General features: G+C 46.2%; 1 protein-coding gene and 1 non-coding gene across 2 annotated transcripts in view; one reads left to right on the forward strand and one right to left on the reverse strand.

Moving 5' to 3' along the window:
- The window catches only part of LOC120381724 (zinc finger protein 850-like), a gene marked incomplete at its 5' end in the record, with an annotated part of 179,523 nt that overhangs the window by 49,691 nt on the left and 104,997 nt on the right, over window positions 1-24,835 (forward strand). Inside the window, 2 exons of the mRNA XM_039499843.1 lie at window positions 10,350-11,931; window positions 12,012-12,088. Coding sequence (XP_039355777.1) covers window positions 10,350-11,931; window positions 12,012-12,088 — 1,659 coding nt within the window. The remainder of the gene's footprint in view (window positions 1-10,349; window positions 11,932-12,011; window positions 12,089-24,835) is intronic.
- On the reverse strand, window positions 18,545-18,616 carry TRNAA-UGC. The gene has a single exon. It is a non-coding gene; the product is annotated as a tRNA-Ala (tRNA).

Raw genomic sequence — 24,835 nt, forward strand, 5'->3', positions numbered from 1 at the left:
ACTCACAGAATTAGCATGGAGATGGTTCTGTTCCAACACCATTGTTTTTCCAACACGCTGGCCACACACAGCCACTTGGTTATGGGGCTGCTCAACTTTCTTAACAGCTCTTACTCCATCTGAGACCTTTTCAAAGCTGCTCACACTGGATCTTTCACAAGGAAAGTCAGTGGATCCATTCACAACAGAAAATTTCTGGCTGTCAGGAACTGAAACTTTCTTGATTAAATCACTTTCACACCCTTCAGTTGTACCAAACTGCTTGCACAGATTACCAGGAGGATTTTTCTCCTTAGCAGCTTCTTTAAGCAACAATTTACCTTTCACAGAAATTCTGCTCTTACCCTCTTCACCCAGGGCTTGCTCTAAAGGAACACTTCCCTGAGCAACCACAGACTCTTTCTGGGTTTTACTTACATTTATGATCACCTTTGGCCCTTCAGGCAGATTTCTACACAATTCCCTTTTAGGCAAACTCATAGACTCACTAGATAAAAGGTTAGAGGTTTTCTCCTTCCCTCTGCAACTTTCCTCATAGTCACTGGCAACTTGCATGTTGTCAGGCTCAACACCCACAAGTTCAGGAATCTTTTCCTTCTTGTTACAAGTTGTTAGACTGTCAGTCGGTAACACAATTAAATCACCTTCATGCTCTCCTTGTGCCCTGGCTGGGGTATCACTCTGATTAGACAGAGTTGCTACACCCTTTTCCAACCACACATTAGCAACTGGCAAACTACGAGCACCAGAATTGTCTGTTCTCTGGGATTTTGCTATGACACTAACTGGATGCAACCTAGTTACAGTGCCATTCTCCCCAGCAGACACAAACTCAGGATCATTCCCTTCCTGGGCTTTAGCTGTATTTACAACCCACTCCGAGACAACTGAATCACCCTCAACCATCACAGGCTTAAAGGCCCCTTCTGTCTGCTCCACAGACACAGAAGAGCCGGAGACACCTTCTCCTTCACCAGGCATACAGCTTGGGATTTCATTTCCCTTGTCCCAGCACACAGGGCTGTTCACAGACAACTGCTTGGAGACCGAGGTAGCTTCCTTCATAGACAAGTCAATACCCCTGACCGACACAGGCACATTCCCTTTACTGTCACATTTCTCCACACAGGAAACAGGTAAGGGACAGGGACACTCATCTTTCACTATCCCTTCCTTCCCAAACTGCTGGTTAGACAAAGCCATTAGCTCACAAGGCTGCCTAGGCTTATCCAGACTTTTCCTGCCAGGCACATTGCCACTCCCAACAGATAAACTGCTGTTTTTTTCACTACACTGAGCTACTTCCAGCAAACCACAGTTATTCTTTTCAGGTTTACTTTTACAAGCTGTACTAGCCACCAATCCATTACCCATCACAAATCTACCCTCTCCTTCCTCAGTTAGGGCTTCCACTTGAGTATTTACTTTAATTTGCTTTTGAGAAACATTTTCCTCACCCAGGAGATCTTTCTGCTCCTGATTTAACTTCAGATTTACTTCTGAGACATTAAACAGACATTCAGAAACTTCATTTACAGACACACTGCTTTCTGGCACAGACAAACAGCTATTACCCACCAGGTTAGAATCCCCCTCTCCCCAGCCATAGCAAAACTGGTTAAACACAGAAAACTGCCCAGAATAATACCACATATCAACATTGTTATAAACTGGACTTTTAAGAGGATACAGTTTCTGCTGTTCTTCCATTGCTTTTTTGACTTGGAGCCGAAGCCTGGCAGTTTCTTGTTGCATCTTCTGGGTCTCCTGTTCCAGCTCCTGTTGCCTCTGGCGAGCTTTCTCTTCAGCAGCCAGTAATTCCAGACGCCCCTTACGAGCTTTTCTTCTCTCTCATCAGCCTCCTTCTTTCTTTCAGGAGCTTCTTTCTCTCTTTCTGCAGCTTCTTTCTCTCTTTCAGCAGCTTCTCTTTCGAATTCAGCTATTTTTTGCCTTTCCAGCAATCGAAGATCTGCTAGTTTCTGTTCATGCTCCAGTTGCAGTTTATTTGCTGCCTTATTCATTCTAATTGTTTCTGCAGTTTCTACAGCATCAGGTAAGGGCCGTGCTCCTGCCTCCTGATCACTGGCCGTTAACAGATCTCTCATTTCTTGATTTGTAGCTTTCTTTCTAAAGCTTATCCCCTTTCCTGAACACAAATCTTCCAGGGCTTTTTTGTCAAGACCCTCATATGCTCTTTGCTCATCCATTGCAACTGCTCCTTAACCAACCAAACTCTCAATACCAAAATTCCAATTTGGATAGCGCGGGGTTCTGATCCAAAGCTTAATTGACCTGGTTCTGTGGATCCTTGCACGACTACGCCACTGTGACGGTGCTGCCCGTGGGAGCCAGCTGAGGTCACTCAATCAGGGTGAACTGCAAACCAAACGGGGCAGACAAACCCCAGAAGCTGGTGGTTATTCCAATACTTAGATTTACCAACCAGCACAAAACAGCTTCTACAGCACCTCACTGGTCATTTAGAAGTCCAAACCACGCAGTTCCCTTAAAGTGCCCAGCCTCAGGCCTCCGTCCAGACACACCTGTCAGATATGATGATGATTCCTGAGAATCTTACTTCATCATATAAAAGGAAAGTTTCTTCCAACCCCAAAGGATCAACAACATACCCAGGTCCAATTATAACTTAGAGCTTACCCAAAATACCCACTATAGTCAATTGTTATTAACTAAACTAACATTTATGAAAAAAGAAAAGGAAGAGAGAATTGGTTAATATACAGACAGAGGTGAATTCAATTCTTGTGGTTCAGACACAGCAGAGATGAGCTTGTATGTGCAAAGAGTCCTTTTAGAAATAGTCCATAGGTTATAGTCCAGTGTCCATATTCAGGGCGGCTCCAGTCAGTGACTGGGAATCTCAATTCTTATGACTCAGGATTTCCCCCTCTTGAAACCCAAAGCAGATCTGAGATGAAGAAGGATCCTGTCCCGGGTTTTTATGCATTTCCAGCAGCCCCTTGGCCTGAGAAGACAATAGAGTTAACTCTCCTTCTCCCAAACATCATGGCAATTAGCACAGAGTAATTTATCCATTAAACAGTTCAGATACAGGTTAGCACAACCTTCAAAGAGACATATAGACAATAATGTCTCACTCAAGTGTCATCACAAATGTTAATATTCCTCTTTTGATCTTTGAATTAAAACTATAGTAACAGACAAGACTTGTTTGCTGACATCACAAGACCTGAGCAAACATCTACCCTTCTACCTCTAACAATGCAGACTTGCATTTCAAAGCTCTAGTCATTTACATATCTTCCTAACCCGTCCTCAAGGTTCACCCATGAGTCAGGTCAGTCTATGAGTTAATTAACTCTTTCTGTTCCTGTCATCTTTCAATGAGATATTGTATCACAGTCATAACGTCACAGCTGGCTGAAACAATCACAGGAAGGCTAAGCTCTTCCATGGTCCATTGTCTTTGTTGATAAGCCATCAGCACTGTCTGGCCTCTTCATTGTTGTACCTGAAAGGCTCATTGTGGGTGTTACCCAGAGTAAGCACATTTGAAATACAGCTACAGAGTCAATATCCATAACTTCAAATACAAACATGATCCATGCACACAAATAGGATAATAATATTCAGCACATGACGCATCTTGCACAAAATGCATCATAATTATGTCCTAATCATATTATAACCATACCACTATGCTGAATATGGGGTGTAGTGTCAGATAGGGCCTAATTTCAAGGCATGGAATTTGGGAATGGAACTTCTCCTCTTTGTGGAACAGGAAATAACCCTCCCAGACTCCCAGTGCTGTAGCCTGAATCTACTGCCACTTCATTAGTTACCACCACCCGCAATCTTTGTGATACTGCAAACTTTATCCGTGATGATTTTATATTCTGTTCTAGGTCATTGATAAAAATGTTAAATAGCACACGGGCAAAAAGCAATCCTTGTGGGAACCCGCTAGAAATAAATCCACTTGACCATGGTTCCCATTTACAATCCCAGTTTTAATCTATTTAATGTATGCTGTGTTTATTTTGTATCATTCTAGTTTTTTAGTCAAAATATTGTCCTGAATCAAGTCATATGCCTTACAGAAGTCTAGATATATTACATCAATACTATTAGCTGCAACCAAACTTTTGATCTCATCTAATAAGGATATCCAGTTAGTTTGATAGGATCTATTTTCTCTAAACCTTTGTTAATAGGTGCTAATTATATTGCCTTCCTTTAATTCTTTATTAACGAAATCCAGTATCGACTGCTCCATTATTTTGCTCAGTATTGATATCAGACTGACTCTCTTGTAATTAGCTGGGTCATCTCTTTTACACTTTTTAGTATTGGCACAGCATTAGCTTAATTCCAGTCTTCTGGAATTTCCCCAGTGTTCAAGTCCTAATTACAATCAACATTAATAGTCCACCACGCTCCTCCACCAGGTCTTTAAAAACTCTTGGATACAAGTTATCTGGACCTGCTTATTTAAACATGTCTAACTGTAATAGCTGCTGTTTAATGTCCTTGTGAGTTCTTGTTGGAATGGAAGGAGTGTCGTCGTCAACATCTTATGATACGAGTACAGCATCTGTTTTTCTCCAAATCCAGGAGAGAACACTTATTGAACACTTTTACCTCTTCTGCATTATTTTGATAATTCTGCCATTTCCGTCTAGTAATTTATCACTACCATTGTTAGGATTAATATACTTTTCAAAACTTCCTTCTTATTTTCATTGATTGGTCATTGATTTCTGATAGCTTCCTGTGACGAGGCAGTTCTGGCAGGACCCAACTGAGAGTGCCAATTCAGGACCACTTGCTCAAACAGGGCAGTCACAGCCCTAGGCTGGGGTTTTTCCACCTCTAAGGCAAACCAAACCAGCCAGACAAAAAGGACTTCAGTTTCACCCCACTGGCTAACCACAAGTCACACGAGCAATTTCCTTAGACATTCCAGTCTCCCAGTATCACCACCAGTGCCACACGTCCCAGGGAGGAATGGTTATGAAAACCAACACCCCAATAAAAGAAAAAGGTTCTTTCGATTAAAAAGAATCAAGCCCCAGACCCAGGTCAATATATACATCAGATCTTACCCACAAATCACGCTGTTGCCAATCCTTTAGAATCTACAATCTAAAGATTTATTCATAAAAGGAAAAAGGTAGAGGTGAGAGCTAGAATTGGTTAAATTGAATCAATTACATACAGTAAGGCAAAGTTCTTAGTTCAGGCTTGTAGCAGTGATGGAGTAAACTGCAGGTTCAAATCAAGTCTCTGGAGAACATCCCCCGCTGGGATGGGTCATCAGTCCCTTGTGTAGAGCTTCAGCTTGTAGCAAAGTCCTCCAGAGGTAGAAGCAGGATTGAAGAAAGATGAAGATGAGGCATCAGCCTTATATAGGCTTTTCCAGGTGTAAGAACCTCCTTGTCCTTACTGTGGAAAATTACAGCAAAATGGAGTCTGGGGTCACATGGGCCAGTCCCTGCATACTTTGCTGAGTCACAAGGCGTGTCTGCCTTCTCTCCATGGGTCAATTGTGTAGCTGATGGTCCTTAATGGGCCATCAAGCAGGCTAGGCAGAGCTAACACCAGCTTGTCTGCGATGTCTCCCAGAAGCACAGCACCAGCTTGAAATACAGACAGGATAGAGCCAATACTCATAACTTCAACTACAAAATGATACATACATACAGACAGCATAATCATAACCAGCAACCCATAACCTGGTCTTAGACACCTCATATGATCCCCTTTACATCAGATTTGTTGCCACTACAGGACCTTGGTTGCAACCCATGTTCTATATGGTCCCAATTTATATCAATAATGTCATACTTCCCTTACCAATTTTCTACAATTCTGACCTTCTAACTCAGGGGTGAGCAACCTTTCAGAAGTCTTCATTTATTCACTCTAATTTAAGGTTTTGAGTGCCAGTAATACATTTTAACATTTTTAGAAGATCTTTCTCTGTCTATAATATATAACTAAACTATTGTTGTATGTAAAGTAAATAAGGCTTTTAAAATGTTTAAGAAACTTCATTTAAAATTAAATTAAAATGCAGAGCCCCCCAGACTGGTGGCCAGGACCGGGCATTGTGAGTGCCACGGAAAATCAGCTTGCGTGCTGCCTTCAGCACCCGTGCCATAGGTTGCCTACTCCTGTTCTAACTAATATTCTTTACTACTGACTTCCCTTTTCTTTCTTATATTTTATTTGGGAGTGTTTCCTACCAGGGAGCCAGTAGTAGGGTCCAGAGCCAGCCCCATCTCCTATATCAACCACTGGCTAGAAGATAAATGTGAAGACCCTGCCTCCGTCTGACAGCAGGGAGACACAAAGTATCTCACATTCAACCCTCTGAACAAGACTTTCTCTTCTAGGCAAGTAGGGGTGGGACTCCGTTAACATGTGCCTCCCAGCTTCCATTTACCTGGTGCTGATGTTCCGTGAATAGTGGGGCTGTGAGTGGGGCAGCAGTTACTGAGTGTTGGACTCTTGCTCTTGCAGGGGCCGGTGACCTTCGAGGAGGTGGCTGTGTATTTCACCAAGGGGGAATGGGCACTACTGGACCCTGTTCAGAGAGCCCTCTACAGGGATGTCATGCAGGAGAACTATGAGACAGTGACCTCGCTGGGTAAGGAGTCCTGTCCCCTGGGTTATTAGAAGCTGTGGGGTCTCTGAAGAACCTGAGCAGTAATAACTTTATACCTTTATTCCTCATACAAGTTTTGACAAGTTTCCTTGCCCCCCCTTTTTTTGCGTTATCTCCCACCCACTAGTACCATTTTTGGACATGTGCCTTTTTGGTGCTGTCAGTCATTTTAAAATTGCATTGAATGTATCCTTATTGGTTACATTCATAACTACATTAGTAACTGTCGCTTTCATGCCTTTTCCTCATTTTAAGAGGAAAATATGCTGCCTGTAGAATTCTAAATTGAGTAAATAGGTGTGTGACTCATGCCTGGCTTGTGTGACAGTCAGATGAGCTCTTTTAGGAGAGCATGTAATGTTGCCGTTCAGGATCCCATGGCTGAAGGGATAAGCGAGCCGTGGGAGGGACGGAGACGGGGGGTAGTAGATATGCCAGGACATGGGGCGGGTGTGTGCAGGGTTAGAGCTAAGAAGCAGCAGGGAGGTAGGAGGCTGTGAGAGACGAGGAGAAAATACAAGAAGTTCTCAAGGTGCCGGGAGGTGGTGCTGGCTGAGAGTAATGGGAAGAAGGGGAGGGAAGTGTGGGGGAAGGGCACCCAGGAAGTGGGGTGGGTGGGTCAGTGGGAGGGAGGAGAGGTTTGGGGGTCTGGAGCTGTGGGGGATCCCAGACCTTTAACCCGAATCCCTACCCAAGCCTTATTGCTTTAGAGCCTCCACTCCAGTTTTGTTTCTGTTCAGTTTCACTTTATTATACATTTTTGCCCCAAATATTATTATTTTAACACTTGACCTCCCTCTCTCACTCATTACCCCCCCTCCTCACATAACCTCCCCATCTCCTATGCACAGCGACCCCGGCCACCAATCCTGAGTCCTTGCTGCATCCTCCCTCCTATAGCAGGGCCCTTACCCAGGCACAAATGGGCACTTCGTTGATGATGTCACAGGATGGTATAGTCTGTACAATTTTTACACCTATAAGATTACATATTCTGAAGCCCTTCACACCAGTCGGGCTTATCTCTATACGCCAATACAGTCTGTTCCCTTCCCAGCTCTGATGCTGCAGAGCCTTGCCTGTGTCCCTGTTCCCGTTCGCCTCCTAACCAACATTCGACATTCATGGGGCCTCATCTGGAGCACTGTGTCCAGTTTTGGGCCCAACACTATAAGAAGGATGTGGAAAAATTGGAAAGCATCCAGCGGGGGGCAACAAAAATGGTTAGGGGACTGGAGCATATGACTTCTGAGGAGAGGCTGAGGAACTGGGATTGTTTAGTCTGCAGAAGAGAAGAATGAGGGGGGATTTGATAGCTGCTTTCAACTACCTGAAGGGGGGTTCCAAAGACGATGGATCTAGACTGTTCTCAGTGGTAGCAGATGACAGAACAAAGAGTAATGATTTCAAGTTGCAATGGGGGAGGTTTAGGTTGGATATTAGGAAACACTATTTCACTAGGAGGGTGGTGAAGCGCTGGGATGGGTTCCCCACGGAGGTGGTGGAATCTCCTTCCTTAGAGGTTTTTAAGGTCAGGCTTGACAAAGCCATGGCTGGGATGATTTAGTTGGGGATTAGTCCTGCTTTGAGCAGGGGTGGGACTAGATGACCTCCTGAGGTCCCGTCCAACCCTGATATTCTATTATTCCAATTTCCTTCCCCCCTCCACTTTGACCCCATTTATAGAGCAATATTCTCAGCTATACCTGAACCAATCATTGTGCTGAAATTTAACTAACCAATTCTAACGTATTGTGACATAATTCTCTAACCCAGGCGTCGGCCACCTTTCAGAAGTGGTGTGCTGAGTCTTCATTTATTCACTCTAATTTAAGATTTCATGTGCCAATAATACATTTTAACGTTTTTAGAAAGTCTCTTTCTATAAGTCTATAATACATAATTAAACTATTGTATGTAAAGTCAGTAAGGTTTTTAAAATGTTTAGAAGCTTCATTTAAAATTAATTAAAAATGCAGAGCCTTCTGGACCGGTGGCCAGGACCTGGGCAGTGTGAGTGCCACTGAAAATCAGCTCGTGCCGCCATAGGTTGCCTACTCCTGCTCTAACCAATTATAAACCACTACCTAATTAACTTACACCTGACAACATTAATTATACAGGAGAGAGAAACAATTAGAGAACCAGACTGATTAACAATGTAAAAGTGGTGGCCATAAAGATAGAACAATACAGAAATGAGGTTTCACAACCCCAACCATTGATAAGTGATTTCTTGCCAGACAGGCTGCTATCAAATTAAGGTTTCTTTAACCATCTTAAGATCCAGACAGGATTGTCTTCCTAACAGCCCATTAGCACCTTATTTCAGTGTGACTGGTTTGGGATGTGAGTATGTGACCCTTCGCTTCCCAGCTTATGGCTGCCCCTGCTGCTTAGCCAAAGGCCTTAGCCTAAGAACAAGACCTCAGGCTATCCTAGTGAGAGAAGGCCCAGACACAGGCAGACTGTGATTTTGATTCTATGTTTTCATACTCCTGTAACTAGCTAAGTGAAAAAATACCCTAAGTTCTTAAAATATAGGCTTTGCAGGCAGGCCTGAATATCGCCATTCTAACAGGGGTCTACCCCTTCCCCCATGCTGTGTCTGTCTTGTCTATTTAGACTGTACATTTTTCAGAGCATGAGCCATCTACTATTCTGCATTTGTACTGTGCCTAGCAAAACGGAGACACACTGTTAGTTGGTCCTTAGGCACTAAGGTAATGCGTATGATTAATAACTCTCCTGCCACTTTGAGCCAAGGAAGCTGGTCTTGGGATGTTACTGCTTAAAAATGATCTGAGCTTAAAACCATGGACTATTCTTTGTGACAAGTATCCCACAAATTCCACTGACCTCCCTTGTTTTCTTTGCCTGGCATAGGGTTTCTAAATTCCAAACCTGATGTGGTCTCACAGCTGGAACGAGGGGAAGAGGCATGGGTCCTGGACCTCCAGAGTTCTGAGAAAGAAGTGCTTCCAAGAGCTGCCTGCACAGGTGAGGACTTGGTTAAAGCAAGTCAAAACTGTCTGTGAATACAGGAAACATTCGGGATGCCCTACAAAGACCCTGTTCAGGATTGTTCCCTGCAGATGTGGAATAATTAGGCAGATGTCACTCATGGCTTCCCACCTATCCTGTCTAACAACTGGCAGCAGATCCCTACCTAATCCCACTTTTCCCTGCATGTTCTGGTGAAATGCAGACCAAAACTGATCCTTTCCTCTCTCCTCTGGGGAAAATCAGCTCCTGATCAGTTTGATCTCTCCTGCACATATTCTGGTTTGTTCATCCCTTTTAAAATTCTGTCTCTGAGATTTCCTTTCTCTCAGGCACAGGGAGTGACCTATGTCTGGATTCTCTCTGTCTCCCATCTGGCGATGGGATGGTGCGTGAGAATGAGGAGCAGAAACCCCAGCAGGAAGATGCTGAGCAAGGAGCACCACATGGGGCGTTATCAGGAAGAACCAAAGGGAATGTTTCCAAGAGTTGTGCACTCCCAGAAAACACAAAAGCCTGTGAGACTCAGCAGAGGCCAGAGGAAAACTACAGTAGCCACTCAGACCTTATTCCACGCAACAGAATCAACTTGGAAGAGAGACGCTACATGTGCCATGAGTGCGGGAAAAGCTTCAATCAGCGCTCACACCTTATCAGACATCAGAGAATCCACACAGGAGACGCCTTACACGTGCTCTGAGTGCGGGAAAAGCTTCAGTCAGCCCTCAAGCCTAATCACACATCAGAGAATCCACACAGGGGAGACGCCCTATACATGCGCTGAGTGCGGGAAAAGCTTCAGTCTGCGCTCAAACCTTATCACACACCAGAGAATCCACACAAGGGAGACACCCTACACGTGCTCTGAGTGCGGGAAACGCTTCAGTCGGCGCTCAAACCTTATCACACATCAGAGAATCCACACAGGAGATGCCTATACATGCACTGAGTGCGGGAAAAGCTTCAGTTGGTGCTCAAGCCTTATCACACATCATAGAATCCACACCGGGGAGACGCCCTACACGTGCTCTGAGTGCGGGAAAAGCTTCAATCAGCGCTCACACCTTATCACACATCAGAGAATCCACACAGGAGAGAAGGCCTACACATGCGCTGAGTGCGGGAAAAGCTTCAATCGGCGCTCACACCTTATCACACATCAGAGAATCCACACAGGAGAGAAGGCCTACAAATGCGCTGAGTGCGGGAAAAGCTTCAGTCAGCGCTCAAGCCTTATCACACATCAGAGAATCCACACAGGAGAGATGCCCTACAGATGCGCTGAATGCGGGAAAAGCTTCAGTGTGCGCTCACACCTTATCACACATCAGAGAATCCACACAGGGGAGAAGCCCTACACGTGCGCTGAGTGCAGGAAAAGCTTCAGTCGGCGCTCAAACCTTATCACACATCAGAGAATCCACACTGGGGAGAAGCCCTACACGTGCTCTGAGTGCAGGAAAAGCTTCAGTCAGCGCTCAAGCCTTATCACACATCAGAGAATCCACAAAGGAGAGACGCCCTACACGTGCTCTGAGTGCGGGAAAAGCTTCACTCGGCGCTCAAGCCTTTTCACACATCAGAGAATCCACACAGGGGAGAGGCCCTACACATGCGCTGAGTGCGGGAAAAGCTTCAGTCTGCGCTCAAACCTTATCACACATCAGAGAATCCACACAGGGGAGAGGCCCTACACATGCGCTGAGTGCGGGAAAAGCTTCAGTCTGCGCTCAATCCTTATCACACATCAGAGAATTCACACAGGAGAGACGCCCCATACGTGCGCTGAGTGTGGGAAAAGCTTCCGTCTGCGCTCAAACCTTATCATACATCAGAGAATCCACACAGGGGAGAAGCCCTACACATGCTCCGAGTGCAGGAAAAGCTTCAATCGGCGCTCACACCTTATCGCACATCAGCGAATCCACACAGGAGAGATGCCCTACACATGCTCTGAGTGCAGGAAAAGCTTCAATCGGCACTCACACCTTATCACACATCAGAGAATCCACACAGGAGAGAAGCCCTACACATGCGCTGAGTGCGGGAAATGCTTCATTCAGCGCTCAATCCTTATCAGACATCAGAGAATCCACACAGGCGAGACACCCTACACGTGCTCTGAGTGCGGGAAAAGCTTCATTCAGCGCTCACACCTTATCACACATCAGAGAATCCACACAGGAGAAACGCCCTACACATGCTCTGAGTGCAGGAAAAGCTTCAGTCAGCGCTCAAGCCTTATCACACATCAGAGAATCCATACAGCAGAGGCGCCCGTCGTGCGCTGAGTGCGGGAAAAGCTTCAGTCGGCGCTCAAGCCTTATCACACATCAGAAAATCCACGCGGGAGAAGCCCTACACATGCTCTGAGTGCGGGAAAAGCTTCAGTCGGCGCTCACACCTTATCACACATCAGAGAATCCACACAGGAGACGCCCTACACATGCGCTGAGTGCGGAAAAGCTTCAGTCGGCGCTCAAGCCTTATCACACATCAGAGAATCCACACAGGAGAGACGCCCTACACGTGCGCTGAGTGCGAGAAAAGCTTCAGTCGGCGCTCACACCTTATTAGACATCAGAGAATCCACACATGAGAGACACCCTACACGTGCTCTGAGTGCGGGAAAAGTTTCATTGAGCACTCAGACTTTGTCAGACATCGTAGAATCCACAGTGGAGAGTGACCCTACACATGCTCTGCATTTGGGAAAAGCTTCAATCAGATGTCATTCCCTATTAGATATCAGTAAATCCAAATTGGAGAGAACTGTAAGAAATGCCTTTATTAGGGCTTCCCACAGATTTGTTTTAAAATAAATTACATTTGCTAATTCCAATATAGTGATCTTTGCACCATCTTCACTGTGGTCTCTCAGCTCTGCCGGATGAGTTGCCTGCTTCTGACTTTTGCAGTTCACCCTTCTTTGGGGTCAGTCCTGTGATCTTTTCTGTCAGCTCCTTTCCTTTTGACTTGTAGGAGCGTGTGTCCCTCCAGCCAGGAATTTCATCAGCTCCAGGTGGGAGAGAGAGGGTTGATGCCAACAAGCTACCCTGAGGCAAAAGTTACCTGTGCCTTACATCCACTAGGACTGTACATGGAATTGGGTGCTCAAGTTAGTGATTTTGGTGTAAAAAGACAATTATAGTTGTAGAGCAGAAGCAGGCCAGGGAGTGAACCGAACAGACAATGATCAAGTGATCTCTCTCCTGCCATCCATCTCCATCCTCTGACAAACAGAGGCTAGGGACACCATTCCTTACCCATCCTGCCTAATAGCCATTAATGGACTTAACCTCCATGAATTTATCCAGTTTTCTTTTAAACCCTGTTATAGTCCTAGCCTTCACACCCTCCTCAGGTAAGGAGTTCCACAGGTTAACGGTGCGCTGTGTGAAGAAGAACTTCCTTTTATTTGTTTTAAACCTGCTGCCTATTATTTTCATTTTGTGACCCCTAGTTCTTGTATTATGGGAATAAATAAATAACTTTTCCTTATCTATTTTCTCCACATCACTCATGATTTTATATACCTCTATCATATTCCCTCTTAGTCTCCTCTTTTCCAAGCTGAAAAGCCCTAGCCTCTTTAATCTCTCCTCATATGGGACCCGTTCCAAACCCCTAATCATTTTAATTGCCCTTCTCTGAACCTTTTCTAATGCCAGTATATCTTTTTTGAGATGAGACGACCACATCTGTACATAGAATTCAAGATGTGGGCATACCATGGAGTTATATAAGGGTAATAATATAGTCAGTCTTATTCTCTATCCCTTTTTTAATGATTCCCAACATCCTGTTTGCTTTTTTGACCGCCTCTGTACACTGCGTGGGCATCTTCAGAGAACTATCCACGATGACTCCAAGATCTTTTTCCTGATTTGTTGTAACTAAATTAGTCGATCATATTTTATGTATAATTGGAGTTATTTTTTCCAATATGCATTACTTTACATTTATCCACATTAAATTTCATGTGCCATTTTGTTGCCCAATCACTTAGTTTTGTGAGATCTTTATTAAGTTCTTCACAGTCTGCTTTGGTCTTAACTATCTTGAGCAGTTTAGTATCATCTGCAAACTTTGCCACCTCAATGTTTACCCCTTTCTCCAGATCGTTTATGAATAAGGTGAATAGGATTGGTCCTAGGACTAACCCTTGGGGAACACCATTAGTTACCCCTCTCCATTCTGAGAATATACCATTAATTCCTACCCTTTGTTCCCTGTCTTTTAACCAGTTCTCAATCCATGAAAGGACCTTCCCTTTTATCCCATGACAACTTAATTTATGTAAGAGCCTTTGGTGAGGGACCTTGCCAAAGGCTTTCTGGAAATCTAAGTACACTATGTCCACTGGATCCCCCTTGTCCACATGTTTGTTGACCCCCTCAAAGAACTCTAATAGATTAGTAAGACACGATTTCCCTTTACGGAAACCGTGTTGACTTTTGCCCAACAATTTATGTTCTTCTATGTGTCTGACAATTTTATTCTTTACTATTGTTTCAACTAATTTGCCCGGTACCGATGTTAGACTTACTGGTCTGTAATTGCTGGGATCACCTCTAGAGCCCTTTTAAAATATTGGCATTACATTAGCTAACTTCCAGTCATTGGGTACCGAAGCCGATTCAAAGGACAGGTTACAAACCATAGTTAATAGTTCCGCAACTTCACATTTGAGTTCTTTCAGAACTCTTGGGCGAATGCCATCTGGTCCTGGTGACTTGTTAATGTTGAGTTTATCAATTAATTCCAAAACCTGCTCTAGTGACACTTCAGTCTGTGACAGTTCCTCAGATTTGTCACCTACAATTTGGCAATGTTTATGCTCCTTTCTAGGATTTGATTTCCACTTTTTAAAGGAAGTCTTTTTGTCTCTCACTGCTTCTTTTACATGGTTGTTAAGCCCAGTGGGTCTTTTTAGTTCTTTTACTGTGTTTCTTAAATTGGGGTATACATTTAAGTTGGGCCTCTATTATTGTGTCGTTAAAGTGTCCATGCAGCTTACAGGAATTTCACTTTAGTCACTGTACCTTTTAATTTCTGTTTAACTAACCCCCTCATATTTGTATAGTTCCCCTTTTTTAAATTAAATGCCACAGCGTTGGGCTTTTGAGATGTTCTTCCCACCACAGGGATGTTAAATGTTATTATATTATGCCGTTTATTTGAGCAACTGCAGTTATTCGGGAGAGTACAGACAGGCAGAGTTTCCCCTCCCGAGGTAGGTCTCGGTTAGATAAACAATTAAGGCAAGCATTTATACCTTTGCGACATACAGTAAGGAGCAACAACTGCATTTGTTTGTACATATTCCTTTCTGATAGCTTACTTCTCTCAGCAATTTCTGCTACAATCTGCATTCTATTCTTATCTAACACAAGGTTGAAAACCAGCATCTCTTACAGTTCTTTTCCGCTCCTTACGCCCTGCTTGGAAGTCTCCCGTTATTAGCTGTTAGTTAGCCTGGTAAATATCAAGTCCCTGAGAAAACACAGTTATACGAAGCAAAACAAAATCACAAACAGAAATGTCATTGGAAATTCAAAAATTAAAAAGGAAAATGCAATTCCCATCACTTCATTGTATCTGGGCCATTCCTGTATCGAGAGTACCCGCTAAGGGCCCTGTGTGCTTATGGGAAACGTGGAGGAACTCATAGCACAGCCTGGACATGAAACTCAACTGCTCCCAGGTGCCACAGTAAAACCCTTTCCCTGCTGTGATGTTGATGATTTTATGAAAATATGCTAATGGGTGTGAATATAATGTAACTGGAACATGCTTCATGCAAAAGGTCTCTTGTGCAGTATCATTACAAAGCTTATTATCTACTGTGTGTGTTCAGCCTATTTGTATGAACCGATCTTTCCTGTACCTGAAGCTAGAAATATAAACTATAACTCTGAGGTCCTGTTCTAATGATGCAAAGTGTGGGCCATTAACCAGGACAATTGACTGGAGATGGCTCTGTCCTGCACCATCTGTGAGTCAGGCCAGGAACAATGAAGGCTTGGGGGTCTCACAGGGCATGTGACCATGTCACCTGGTACAGGAATCCATCTTAAACCTCGGGCTTTTCCCCAGGAGAGAGACAAAAGATTCCTGCCTTGTACCAAAGCTGTTTAAGGGGGTGGAACAGAAGAAAGGTGGCTGCAGTCATGAGAAATCCCCGAGCTACCACCTGAGCTGGAACAAGGACTATACCAGGTGCAAAGATTGGGCTCAGACAAGAAATAAGTCTAGTCTGCAAAAGAAGCTTATTGGAAGATCTCTGAGGTGAGATTTTATCTGTATTGAGTTTCATACTGTATTAGTCTTAGACTTGCATGTTTTGTTTTATTTTGCTCTATGGAGAATACAAACTCCACAGAGAAGGAAAAGTTAATGCCTTAGAAAAATCTGTGTGTGTTAGAGTGTCTAGGAACCACTCTCCTATAGCTTCTTTTCTCTGATTTCCTTTAGAAAATCTGAAGTAGGGAGCAGAAAACCATTGTCTTTTCTGAGGTGTGAGCTCAGGACCTACTGAGTATGAGACTGACATGCTGCCAACTATGCTAAGAAGGCCCAGGAAAATGTTTAGGCTCAGTGCATATAGGATCCTCCTACAGCAGTGACTGGAGCAGGAAGGAACTGGAAGAAGCAGAGAGATCTGGTGCCCACAGACCTGTCTAGCCTCTTTCTCAGCAGCAAAGAAATCAATTTGCCCTTCCAGTGAACAATCTGCTGGAACTAATGGAAGCACAGGGGGGATGTTTCTAAAGTATGCACCCACCTCTACATTTTAGAACTTACTCTCCTTTTTCTAGTGTAGCACTTTGTATATGAATTAGGCAAAACAAACTACACAGGTAAGAGAAAAAAGGGCTTGAGAGAAAGCTTGAACTCATAACCCCAACAGATGGCCCCTCTGCACTAACCAGTTGCACCCCTGAATATGTTTTTTAAACACATTTGGGAAGCAGGCAGTTATCAGTCTCTGTGGTTCACACCTTTGCCTGGTAATTGAAAGGCTGCTGGTTCAAACTTAACTCAAGATGCGGCTTTTCAGCGATGAGACTCCAGTACATTTTAACAGGAAGAAAATCTCCTCTATTCTGGCTTTGCCCCATTAGACTCCTTCTGCCCATCTTCTCCCCCTCCCCCAGTCTCTTTCCTTCCCCACTGGGGCCATGCAGAGAGGAGCCCCAGTCAGTCTCTGTCACAGAGAGTCTGTATCCCATAAAGGGAGGAGGGTCTCTCTAAAACACTGATAATGGGGAGGGGAGTGGTGTGCGTGGTTAGGGGGAGATAGGATGGAGAGCTAACAGTGGGGCACAGAGAGATTCCCCCAGATTTGGGAGATCCCCTGCTGCCCCCTATCAGCCAGCTGTGAGAAGAACAACTGTTGGCATGGAGGGTCTCCACATGCTGCCCCCGCCCCAACTGCCAACTCTGCCAACTGTGGCAATGGGAGCTGCGGGGGTGGAGTCTGTGGGTAGCAGTGCGCAGAGACGCCCCCGGCCCTCCAGCTTAGGGGCTGCGGGTTGCTTTTGGGAGATGCCCGAGGTAAATGCTGCACCCTTCACCCTCTCCTGCAACCCCTGCCCCAGCCCAGACCCCACACCTGCACCCAACCTCCCTCCAAGAGCCTGCCCCCCACACTGCCTCCTTCACCACAACCCCCTGACTGAGCCCAGACCCTGCACCCAAACTCTCCCAGAGCCCAACCCCTCTCCCTCCCACAACCAAACTCCTTCCCAGAGCCTTACACAGGTGTGTGTGGCAGGTGGGGCAGGACTTGGTCCCATTCTGGGCACCACCAAAAATTATACAAACCTGCCACCTCTGTCCAGCCCAATCTTCTGCTGATGCACCTCAGCCCACACCCGTGCAGGGTTTGAAGCTTCCGTTGCTTAAATTCCAGGACACGGAGGGTTTTCAGCTCCCCTTTGCCCAGAGGGAACCTTCACCCCACTCCTAACCAGGTTCTTGTCCATGGGATCACTGTAGGGGGGCTGGGTCCCTCGGTGTCTTTTCTCTGTCTAGGACAGGCCTGGGTGCAATAACTGGGGGCATCTGAGCACCCAGGACCTTCTGTGGTCCCATCTGCCATTGACTCCAGCCTTTTTTCTATCCATCGTCAGCACCATCCCAAGCCAGCAGCACTCGCCTCAAAAAGACAGAGTCCAGTGGCACCTTACAGACTAACAGATGTATTGGAGCATAAGCTTCCATGGGTGAATCCACTTCGTCAGATGAATGTAGTGGAAATTTGCAGGGGCAGGTATAAATATGCAGGCAAGAATCAGTCTAGAGATAAGGAGGTTAGTTCAATCAGGGAGGATGAGACCCTCTTCTAGCAGTTGAGGTGTGATCACCAAGGGAGGAGAAACTGCTTTTGTAGTTGGCTAGCCAGTCACAGAATTCCCACTCCATTCATCTGAAGTGGGGATTCACCCATGAAAGCTCATGCTCCAATACGTCTGTTAGTCTAGAAGGTGCCACAGGACTCTGTCGCCTTTTACAGATCCAGACTAACACGGCTACCCCTCTGATACTCAAAAAGACAGTGTCCCCTGCTGGGAGTAAATCATTGACCCCTCTCCTCCCTGAGCACTGACTGCCCCTCTGTTTCCTTGCCTCTCAGTCTGTGCAAATGGGACCTTTCCCTCCAGTGCTGGAGGATTCGCCCTTCTCATCTACCATTGTCCCAAGCAGCACAGCGGGTGGGAATCTTAAATGTACCGAGGTGACTTAGGAGCAGAACCCCCCCAGACCTTCCATGCAATTGTCACTTGCCCCTCACTGAGCAGGACTGAAACTGGTGCAGGGAGACTGGTGGGCCACATCCCCGCTGGGCATGAGCAAAGCAGCAGGGTGAAAAAATGACCATGAAGATGCTGGGGATTGAACCCAGGGCCTCATACACGCAAAGCATGTGCTCAACCACTGAGCTACATCCCCTAGCAGGTTGTGTTTGCTATGGGTTACACTCAGAGCGCTCCTGTTTCCAGAGCATCCAGTGACCTATAAGCTTCACAAGAAGCCCATTCCCCTCTCTGAGGACCAATCCTGCTTTCCTGGAGGTGACTTGTTCATAGGGGTCACTTTTCAGCAGGGCCAGATTCTATGTGTGGGGCACAGAGTGTGGCTGCCCTGGTCTCAGGGTGCAGAGATACACTCAGCCATCTCCCCTGCATTGGGTTGGGGGTGCGGCAATCCCCTGCTGCAAGGTCATGGTGGGGGATGCTGTGAGCAGCTCAACACCTCACCCTAGTGGCAGAAGTGGTGTGGGGATCTCCAGGTGTTTCTAGGATCTGCTAGGCATTTCCACCTGCCTGTAAACTCCAGCTTTCCCCAGCACATTCACTGCGGTGCAATTGGGTCACTGTTTCCATGGCTGAACAGCAAAGAATGGCTCCCAGTTTCCCTTCTATCGGCAGCAGGATTAGCCTGTGTCGGTGGTTAATGAGGTGGATCTAGTTGTAGATTGTTATTCATTCCCCACCTTGACAATTCACACAGTCCCATTCCCAGCACCTCAGTGATCCTGGTAGCAGGGGTTGGGTCCTGAGATTTTCAGGGTTCTTTTCCCCTCCACCTGGAGTGAACTCAGCTTTTTCCCCATCCCAGACAATCCATGAAATAGCAACAGCAGCATAAAGAAAGAGGGAGGAACATCTCACGGCCAGGGCTGGATGTGCCCAGAGCCCCCTGCTTGTCCATTGTTTCCATGGAATTTGGCCCCCTGCTTTGCACAAGGGACAGAGAAAGATCTTGCTGTTCCTGTGTCTGTGCAAAGAAAATTGTGCTTCTGTATGAAAGAGAGGCGGGAAATGGCCCCATGATGGGGCAATAGCCTCAGGGTTAAGAGCAAAGGACAATGATGGGAAGGTTCACAATTGACTCATACAAAGGTGCAGGTTTGGCAGTTACACTGGGAAATTCAGGCTCAGGTTGGCCACCCTGGTCTAGGTGTAGAAGTCACAACATTTAAACTTGAAAGAGGGGCCAATTTCCCCATCATTTCACACCTTTACACCCAAACACGATGACTTTCTGAATGAACCCTCCTCGTTCAGCCAGAAGATCTTGGGGTGGATGTAGGAGTCACTGGGTAAAATTCTCTGGTCTCTGTTCTGAATCAGGTCAGAGCAGAGGTACCTAGTGATCTAGTCTGGCTGTAAAATCTATAGATCAACACCATTAATATGAAATTAATCCTCAGAAACAGCTGTTCCCCACCCAGGCCCCAGCAAAGGGCTCTCCAGGGAAGGGGCTGTTGAGGAAGGAAAGAAGAAAGACGTCCTTCTCCCTCTGGAGGAACCAGGCTCTGCGCTTTTGACAGAAAGGAGGGGAAGGAAATGGCCACACGATGGCAGCAGAATCTAAGAAATGAAACACAATAGGCTTATGTCCACACTGCAATGAAACACCCAGGGCTGCCCCATACCAGCTCAGGCTCCCGGGGCTTGGGCTGTGGGTGGTAAATTTGCAGTGTAGATATCTCGGCTCAGGCTCAATACCGGGCTCTGAGACCCCATAAGGCTGGGAGGGAGTTAAAAAAAAAAAGGTAGAACGGCAGTGGAGTATTACCCTGGTCTCAATGGCATTTCTCCATCGGTCTGTCTGCTTTGGGGCAGGGACAATAACACGTCCTGCTGCTTTTGTTATTTCAAAGGGCGGTTTAGGATTTTCATTCTCACACATGGTGCACGAAGCAGGACTCAACCATCAGGTGTAAACTAAACGAGCTGCCCACAGATTCTGGCAGCCACAATGAGCATTTGGTGTGAGAGCTCAGACCTGACCCTGTCCCAGAGGACAGGGTCATCTGTGAGGGGACTGGACCACTGACCTATCAGCTCCTAACTCCCAGTAACTCTATCCTCAGTGCCTGTGAGTGTAATTTAAACCATCAAAAGAGTCATAGTGGGCTAGACCATAGTCTGGACTTCGGGTCTGGAAAAGAGCTGGCACAATCCATAGACCAGGTTGTTATATAAAATGCACATGGATTTTAACCCTTCACATACAGTAATGGGAAAGTTCTTGGTTCAGGCTTGTAGCAGTGATGGAATAAACTGCAGGTTCAAATCAAGTCTCTGGAGTACATCCGCAGCTGGGATGGGTCATTCAGTCCTTTGTCTAGAGCTTCAGTTTGTAGCAAAGTCCCTCCAGAGGTATGAAGCAGGACTGAAGACAAGATGGAGATGAGGCATCAGCCTTTTCTAGTCTCTTGCCATGTGGTCTTTGCTTTCTTTGTCCCAAGGACACTCTATCCAGCACGTGGCGTAGAAAAACCTTAGAGTTCGTCCATAGGCAGGTCCCTGCAGACCATGCAGAGTCACAAGGCGTATCTGCCTTCTCTCAGTGGGTCGATTGTGTAGCTGATGGTTCTTAATGGGCCATGAAGCAGGCTAGGCAGAACTGACACCAACTTATCTGGGGTGTTCCCCAGAAGCAGAGCACAAGTTTGAAATATGGACAGAACAGAGCCAATACTTATAACATCAACTACAAAAATGATACACATCTAGAGATGGCATCATTATAATCAGCCAATCAGAACCTCTCCATAGACCCCTTACACGACAACCTTTCTACAATATTGTCTGCAAATATAGAACAACAGTCGCAATGGTGATCTATACAGTTACAGATTATGTCAGTAATGTCACAGGAGGTGACATGGCATCAGTGAGACTGATACTGGAATACTGCCTCCAGTTTTGGTGTCCTCATTTGAAAAGATGTTGTGAAACTGGAGCTGGGGCAGCAAGAGCCACCAAATGTCCTGAGGGCTGGAGAAAAATGCCTTCTAGTGAGCTATTGAAAGAGCTCAACCTGTCCAGCTTATCAAAAGAAGATTGAAAGGTGATTTCACTGAAGTGTTGAAGTGTATTAATGGAGAGAAAAGATTGGGTATTAAAGGGCTCTTGAATCTAGCAGAGAAAGGCCTAACAAGACCCAATGGCTGGAAGGTGAAAAGAGACAAATTCATATTACAACAAAGGCACAAATATTCAACAGCGAGGATGATTGACAGCAGGAACAATCTACCAAGGAAAGTGGTGGATTCACCATCTCCTGATGTCATTTCATGAAGACTAGATGCCTTTCTGGAATGTGTTTGCCCCAAAGTAGCTCTTGTGTCCTACAGGAGGCCTGTGATATGCAGGGGGGTCAGATTAGATGCTCTAATGGTCTCTTCTGGCCATAAAGTCGACTAATTTCTGAAAAACTGAGTGTAGCATTGGGAGCAGCGTCTGATGTTTTCCTGTCTAGCCGGCTTGCTGCCTAGAACGAACGCTCCTTGAGTGGGGTGATCCACAGGAGTAGCTCAAACCTGCAAAGTGCCTGGCCAGGGCAGGACATTAGCACAGCAAGGGAGGGGTGTGGAAGTGACATCACAAAGGCCTTTTGCAGGATCTCAGCCTATTGGTCCAAGGTGGTGGGGAGGTGGTGACCTCACAGAGAGATGCTGACATCGGCCAGGCAGGACGGGGTGAGGGGCCAGGGAGACCTCAGAGACCCCTGTGGCTTTGCTCCAGCAAGTCTCCTTCTCCAGGTCTCTCTTTGAGGACTGAGAGAGTGTTCGGGTTCATGGATGTGAGCGCCAGGAGGAACCTCTTTTGAGTTTTCTCCTTCCCTTTTAGTGATTTTACTAGAAAACAGCCGTCCCTGTTTAGAAGGTAAGAGCCTCCTGGAGGTTTGAAACCTGTTCAGTCTGATCCATCTGGTGAGAGTTGAATTCTAGGCATGGAAAACACGAGCTTAAGGAGGCAGAATTTTATTGCACACCTGGGATTTTGTCCCTTGGAATCACTGGGGACATTAGGGTTTGTCCTTTTTGTTTCACCTTCGCCTCCCTCCCTCCCTCCTTCCTTTCTCTTCGTCTCTTGCTTCTTTTGTTCTTTCTCCTGTTCACCTCCCAGGAGGGAGGGGTGTGTGTGTGTGCGTGTGTGTGGTGCAGGGGAGTGCTCTGCAGCTCCCACTGTGGGAGGTCCACCCAAAACTGGGGGGCTGAAATAGTGCTCGGGCAGTGATCCCCACCAGTGACCTGGGCCATCCTTTGGGCTCTCTGGTGAGAACCTTCAGCCTCAGTCTCTACCCTGATTGGCTGAGCAGGGGGTTATTGACAGGGAGGAGACTCAGGTCCTTGTTTTCTTTTAAGACCAAGGAAATAAGTCAGAGCCAGTTCTGTGTTTGATGAATTTTGCTGCTTCTCTGCGTTAATGGTCTCTGAGCAGTTCATGATTCTCCTCTCTAACATTGCCGTTCTCCTCAAATACTTGCATAATAATTCCTGTGCACTGTTGTTGGTCTGGAGCTCATCTGAGGACATTTTATTGAGGTCATTCAATGTCTGAAATTCAAGATCAATGGTTAGTTTGAAAATCAGGGCTCTTGGGTCCTATTTCCAACTCTGCCACTGACTGGCCGTGTGACCTAAGACAAGTCAATTCTCCTTTCTCAGACGTAACTTCTCCCTCTTTCAAGTAGGGATAATAATGATCTGCTCCTACCTAGCTCAACACACTCACTCTTCCCCAACACACTCCCCAACACACACACAAACAGTCTCTACCCCGCCATGCACACTGCAGTTGAAAAGCAGCTGGCAATCTAGTAAGATGCCCGTGGAACGGTGGGATAGAGAAACCTGCATCATGTGATGCTGTACCAGCCTGGGAGGCATTGCAAACCCTTCCCAAAACACCCTGCAGCCAGTTGCACAGTGGGATAGTTACCCACAGTGCACTGCTCTCTCTTGCCATCCAAGAACTGCTAGCATGGATGTGCTCTGGTGACACAAGGGGCATAGGAAGGACATTCAATAGCTGTTTTAACTAAATACTTTAACTAAAGCAGCAATGCTGGGGGGTTGGTGGCTTCTTTGTTTCCTCACCCTGGAGTAAACTCAGCTTTTTATTCCATTCTTGATGCTTCATGGAATAACAACTGACGACCGAAGAAAGACATGTACAGGGTGGGTCTAAGGTGAGGGTCAGAGAGGTGTGGGGGGTGGGCCGGGTGGGTTGCAGGGATGGGTCAGAGTGGTGGCGGCTGGTGGGCAGACCTTGTGGTAGGGGTGGAGGCATGAGCAGGAGGCAGGAAGGCCTTGGGGAGGAGGAGGAGCGGCGAACGGTGGCTCAGCTGTCCTCAGCCAAAGAGGAAGAGCGGGGGTGGGAAGTGGCCAAACAGGAGCAAGGGGGGAGCACAGGTGGGGACTCAGAGAGAGGAGAAGGGGGGGCAGTGCCATGGTCTGGGCACCAATGGGCCCCCCACTTCCAGCGCTCACACCCAGCCTCCCCAAATGCAAGAGCCATGGGCCACCTATTCTCTTCATCTTCACTAACCAAGCCCCTCCACAAGCTATGTTGATGGAAGAAGCCCTCCTGTTGGCACAGCGCTATCTGCACCGGGGTTAGGCTGATATAACTGCATTGCTTAGGGAGGTAAATTTTTTACACCCCTGAGTAATGTAGTTACACCGATCTAATTTTGTAGTGTAGACCTGTCCAAAGAACCTTGGGAGTAAAACTTCACCTGCTCCTCTGCTTTACTGAATCCAAACACCAGCAAAGCTTGTCAGGCCCAGATGGAGGTTGGCAGAGAGTCAGGTGTGTGCAGACATGATCCCTTCAGCAACTGTAGGCACCAAAGCTTAGCTGGCTAAAACCACTGTTTTGTATACAGGAGATCCTGGGTTCAAGTTCCAGTGGTACCTTACTGAGTTGCTTTTGGGGCATCTGGTACTTGCTACTGTCAGAAGACAAGATTCAGAGCTAGATCGACCGTCGGTCCTAGCCTAGTGTAGTTTTCTTCTGGTTTAAATTACACTCACAGGCACTGAGGATAGAGTTACTGAAAGTTTGGGAGTTAGGAGCTGATAGGTCAGTGGTCAGTCCCCTCACAGATGACCCCGTCCCTCTGGGACAGGGGCAGTCTGAGCTCTCACACCAAATGCTCATTGTGGCTGCCACAATCTGTGGACAACTTGTTTCGTTTATGCCGAGGTTGAGTCCTGTTTGTGCACCGAGTATGAGAATGAAAATCCTAAACCGCCCTTTGAAATAACAAAAGCAGCAGGATGTGTTTCTGTCCCTGCCCCAGAGCAGACAGACCGAAGGAGAAATGCCGTGAGTCAGGGTAATACTCCACTGCGGTTTTACCATT

The sequence above is a fragment of the Mauremys reevesii genome, linkage group 14 (assembly GCF_016161935.1).
Source record: "Mauremys reevesii isolate NIE-2019 linkage group 14, ASM1616193v1, whole genome shotgun sequence".
In the NCBI taxonomy this organism is placed as follows: domain Eukaryota; kingdom Metazoa; phylum Chordata; order Testudines; family Geoemydidae; genus Mauremys; species Mauremys reevesii.